The sequence below is a fragment of the Helianthus annuus genome, chromosome 2, assembly GCF_002127325.2.
Source record: "Helianthus annuus cultivar XRQ/B chromosome 2, HanXRQr2.0-SUNRISE, whole genome shotgun sequence".
NCBI lineage: Eukaryota > Viridiplantae > Streptophyta > Magnoliopsida > Asterales > Asteraceae > Helianthus > Helianthus annuus.
The window spans coordinates 140,520,419-140,524,831 of NC_035434.2; the positions used below are offsets into that span (position 1 = coordinate 140,520,419).

At 38.2% G+C, this 4,413-nt stretch overlaps 1 protein-coding gene across 1 annotated transcript; it reads right to left on the reverse strand.

Annotated features, from left to right (window-relative positions):
• Positions 1-3,185: 3,185 nt before the first annotated feature.
• On the reverse strand, positions 3,186-3,926 carry LOC110928706 (protein PELPK1-like). Its single transcript, XM_022171742.2, has one exon. The coding sequence runs from the start codon at positions 3,879-3,881 to the stop codon at positions 3,252-3,254; it is 630 nt and encodes a 209-aa protein (XP_022027434.1). The 5' UTR covers positions 3,882-3,926; the 3' UTR covers positions 3,186-3,251.
• Positions 3,927-4,413: the final 487 nt, after the last annotated feature.

Below are 4,413 nucleotides of genomic sequence, written 5' to 3' on the forward strand. Positions count from 1 at the left end.
TCATTTTCTAAACTTTAAAACCATTTGGCCCAAACTCAAATTTAAAATCCATTGGCCCATCGTAATAGTCGGCTCAGCTTAAATGTTTAAAAAAACATGAGCAGAAACAGCAAACCTTACCTCGTACAACGAAGCTCGATGACTACAAATAGAAAAAAAAAGAAAAAGAAAAATAATTATACCTGTATATTAAAATGCAATGTTTAGCTACACTGAATCTTATATTGACTTGTATGTGAGTCACAACTCAAACAAAGCTTTATAACTATATTGGGGAGAGTTGTGTTTTTTTTTTTTTTTTTTTTTTTTTTTTTGTAATTATATAATTTTTTGTTGTGGTTTTTGGTCGGTCCGGTTTGGGTTGGCTGGTTGTTAATGAAGTTTACTTTTCAAAAAAAAAAATAAATAAATAAATAACTATATTATTAAAATCAGAGCCGTCCACGAAAAGACTTGGGCCCAAAATTATGGTTAAGGGTAAATGAATTACAAAAATAAAAACATTGTGGTGAAGCATAGACTCGAACTTGAGACCTTTACATTATTTTGAGATGTTTTTTTACCACTACACCACTGGTACTTTTTTGCATAATAAATGGATAAATATACTAAATATATAATTTAATAAATATATACAAGCATATATAAAGACTTTTCGGGCCCTTTGAAATTTTGGGCCTAGGGCGTCGGCACGGGAATTGTCGGGCCCAGAGCCGGCCCAGATTAAAATGCAATGTTTAGCTATATTAAATCTTATTTGACTTGCATGTGAGTCACAACTCTAACCAAAGGTTGCCATGTGGTTGTTTTTCGCTTATAAATTTTGAGATACGATGCTTTAAAAAAATCCGTGCACACGCTGTCATGACGAGCTTATTTTTATCAAACATATAGATATAAATTTTATTACAAGTTTGGAGGTGATTAGCAAATTAGCAAGGATCACCTGTTTAAACTTGTGGCTAAGTGTCTAGATCGTTCCTAATCTAGAGATTTCTAAAAATAATCAACATCGCGATCTTAATTTTAAGCAGGCTGTGACATTCTCCCCCACCTAATCTGTCGAAGTCCTCGTCGAACCTTCATAGTACTTCTTGATCTCGTCCCAGATATGCCGTAGTGAATTTCCAGTTTCCCAACTCGTTTCGCTATCCCACAGATTCTTCCACTCGATTAAGTACTCCTTGTAACTTGGCACTCCTCAACGTCGGATGGTCCGGTCGGACATGACCTCGGAAACCTCTCGATCAAAAGATGTCACAGCTGTTGTTGGTGCCCGTTTAGCCACCTTACCAAGGGACGTTTGGGCCAAGTATGCTTGTTCATGCCATTCCTTTAAACTTTTGAAAGTAGTTGGACTGTTACCATCATCAGACGCAACTAAGGCATTTGGGATCAAAGGTTGACGTGCCATTACTATCTTGAAAGGACTCTTCCCCGTTGCCTCGCTTTTCTACATATTTTAAGATAATTGTGGAACATTTAAAAGTTTAGACAAATCTCATTGGTTAGAACTTACATAGTGGCGAAGGTACAACTCAAGTAGCGAGCGGACCCGTTTTGTCTGTTCGTCCGTTTGGTGATGAAATCAGTTCAATCGCAAACCGGTAAAGGCAACTAGTCTGACCGACCCATCTAAACCGACCGGCTTGGTATGTCATTATCCAAAACTATTGTGGGCGGTCTTACCTATTATTTAAAACCAATTTAACTACAGTTACCATTACTTGATTAGTGATTACACTATATTTAATTATTTTAAAACACATTGACATAGGTAGACGTTTAACAGGCGATAGTTATACGTAGGGGTATAAACGAGCTGGGCCGAGCCCGAGCTCGACTGGGCTCGAGCTCAGCTTGTCAAGTTTTTTTGAAGCTCGAGCACCACCACCATTATCATCCCCACCACTACAGCACCATCATCCCCACTACACCACCATCCGCACCATCCTCCTCACCACACACAACTCTACCATTCCAACCAACTTAAACAAACAAATATATCTCCAGTTTACCCCAAAATCATGTCAATAGGTGATCAATTTGCTATAAAACAAAAAAGTCAAAATTAGGGTTTATAACATATTTAGGGTTTTTTTTTTACCATAATATCATAAATTGAATCAGTTAATGCATCATCAGACATAATTCTACTAAATCCAACCAACTCTCCAGTCATAGGAGTTGACTAAATGACTCGCCGGCAACAAGTTCTGATGGAACGAATGGTTGCAGGTACTACAAACGACGGAATTGTGAGAAACAGTGGAACGAATGGTTGCAGGGAATATTGGGGGAATTGGTGGCCGTCGGTGGCGGTGGCGGATGAGTGGTTGCAAGTATACACAGATCTCATAATTTGTTAGGGTTTATATCGGATAAAGTTGTGGATATTAATATTGGGGGCGTTGGTGGCCGCCGGTGGCGGTGGCGGAGTAGTGGTTTGTAGTTGTCGAATATTATCGCTGGAGAGAGGTGCTGGTGATGGTGGTCGTGTGGTTGAGGGAGAGATACGGGAGTGAGAGAGAGAGATAGATGAGGAAGAGAGGGAGTAACCAGTGTGTGGGATAATATATATATATATATATATATATATATATATATATATATATATATATATATATATATATATATATATATATATATATATTAATAAAAAATAATATGTAGGCGTATTTTAGTCTTTTAATGAAAAACTAACAGAAAATTCAAACAAAGTTAAAAAATTGGACTCAAATGGTTAAGAAAAGTGGCTATAGGGACTCAGGGCGTTAAACATTTTGATTTTAGAATCAAGTGCTTAAAACCAGTAAAACACAGGGACTCAAAAAGTAATTTACCCTAAAATATATATACTTCACTCACATCAAGTTTTTGGCGCTATTGCTAGGGACGTAACATGTCTTGAGAACGATTTGAGTTACTTACTTTGTAATTTGTGAAAATTGTATAATGTTTTTTCTCGGCTTAGGAAGATCGGGAACCCCAATAGATTACGTGCCTCTGCAAAGCGTTTTCCGCCGCCGGTTGATACTAAAGTGACAAACAACAATATCATGACAAACAACAATAATACCTACTTGAAGTCAAAAGTGATTCAACAATACATCTATATCATATACTAATGAAACAAGAAATTGATATATAAATCACATACAATGAAACAATGGGAAAGCTGGAAATGATGACAACCATAGCAGTAGTTTTAGTGAAGTAAAAGTTATACAAGGGATCACAAAAGCAGTTCTCTATGGATGAGGTAGGGAAGGAATAGGAAAGTCCTTGGGCAACTCAGGAATGGTGGGTTTAGGCAGTTCATGGACTTCTGGAACCTTTGGTACTTCGGGTTTTGGAAGAGTTGGAAGCTCTGGCTTTGGAATTTCAGGAAATGTAGGCTTGGGAAGCTCGGGAATGGTGGGCTTTGGAAGCTCAGGAACTTCTGGCTTCTGTACCACGGGGACCTCGGGCTTTGGAACCTCGGGAAGTGTAGGCTTGGGAATCTCAGGAATGGTAGGCTTCGGAAGCTCTGGAACTTCAGGCTTTGGAACCACAGGGACCTCAGGCTTTGGAACCTCGGGAAGAATAGGCTTGGGAATCTCAGGAATGGTCGGCTTTGGAAGCTCTGGAACTTCAGGCTTTGGAACCTCGGGAAGTGTAGGCTTGGGAATCTCCGGAATAATGGGCTTTGGAAGCTCAGGAAGTGTAGGCTTCGGAATCACAGGAAGTGTCGGCTTTGGAATCTCTGGAAGTGTCGGCTTAGGAAGATCGGGAACCTCCAAAAGATTACGTGCCTCTGCAAAGCGTTTTCCGCCGCCGGTTGATACTAAAGTGACAAACAACAATATCATGATGAACGAACTACCCTTGTAACAGGCCATTGATGTTATGAAAGGAGGAGATTAGAGCAGTATGAAGCTAGGAAAATATTTTAAGTTGGCATGTGTTAAGTTGATTTATATAGAGTACGTGGTATGGGGGTAATGGTGATAAGTAGAGAAGTTGGTTGAAACTGGTATAGAAATTGGAATGTTAGCTCAACTTCTCAGCTGTACATGGTGAGTTGCCCATATGGTTGAAAAAACTGCATATTTGATTACTAATCTGGCAAGCTTCCATACAGTCCCTTTGACTTCTGCTAGCTAGTCAATTTAAATATATTAACTAATGTTTTAACAAGTTGTTTCTGGGTAAAAGAGACATAAATGATAATGTCAGACTAGTTTTAAGATGTAAGGTTTTGTGGATATTGAATATATTTATCATGAAACAAATTTCAAATATGGTTTTATTTTCTACCACCAAAGTGAAATTTCGGTTTTTCTTTTTTTAATTTTCAGTGAGGCATTTGCAGCAAGGCATTGTATTCTGAATATTTAATACACATAATAATATTATGTAAACACGTATGGA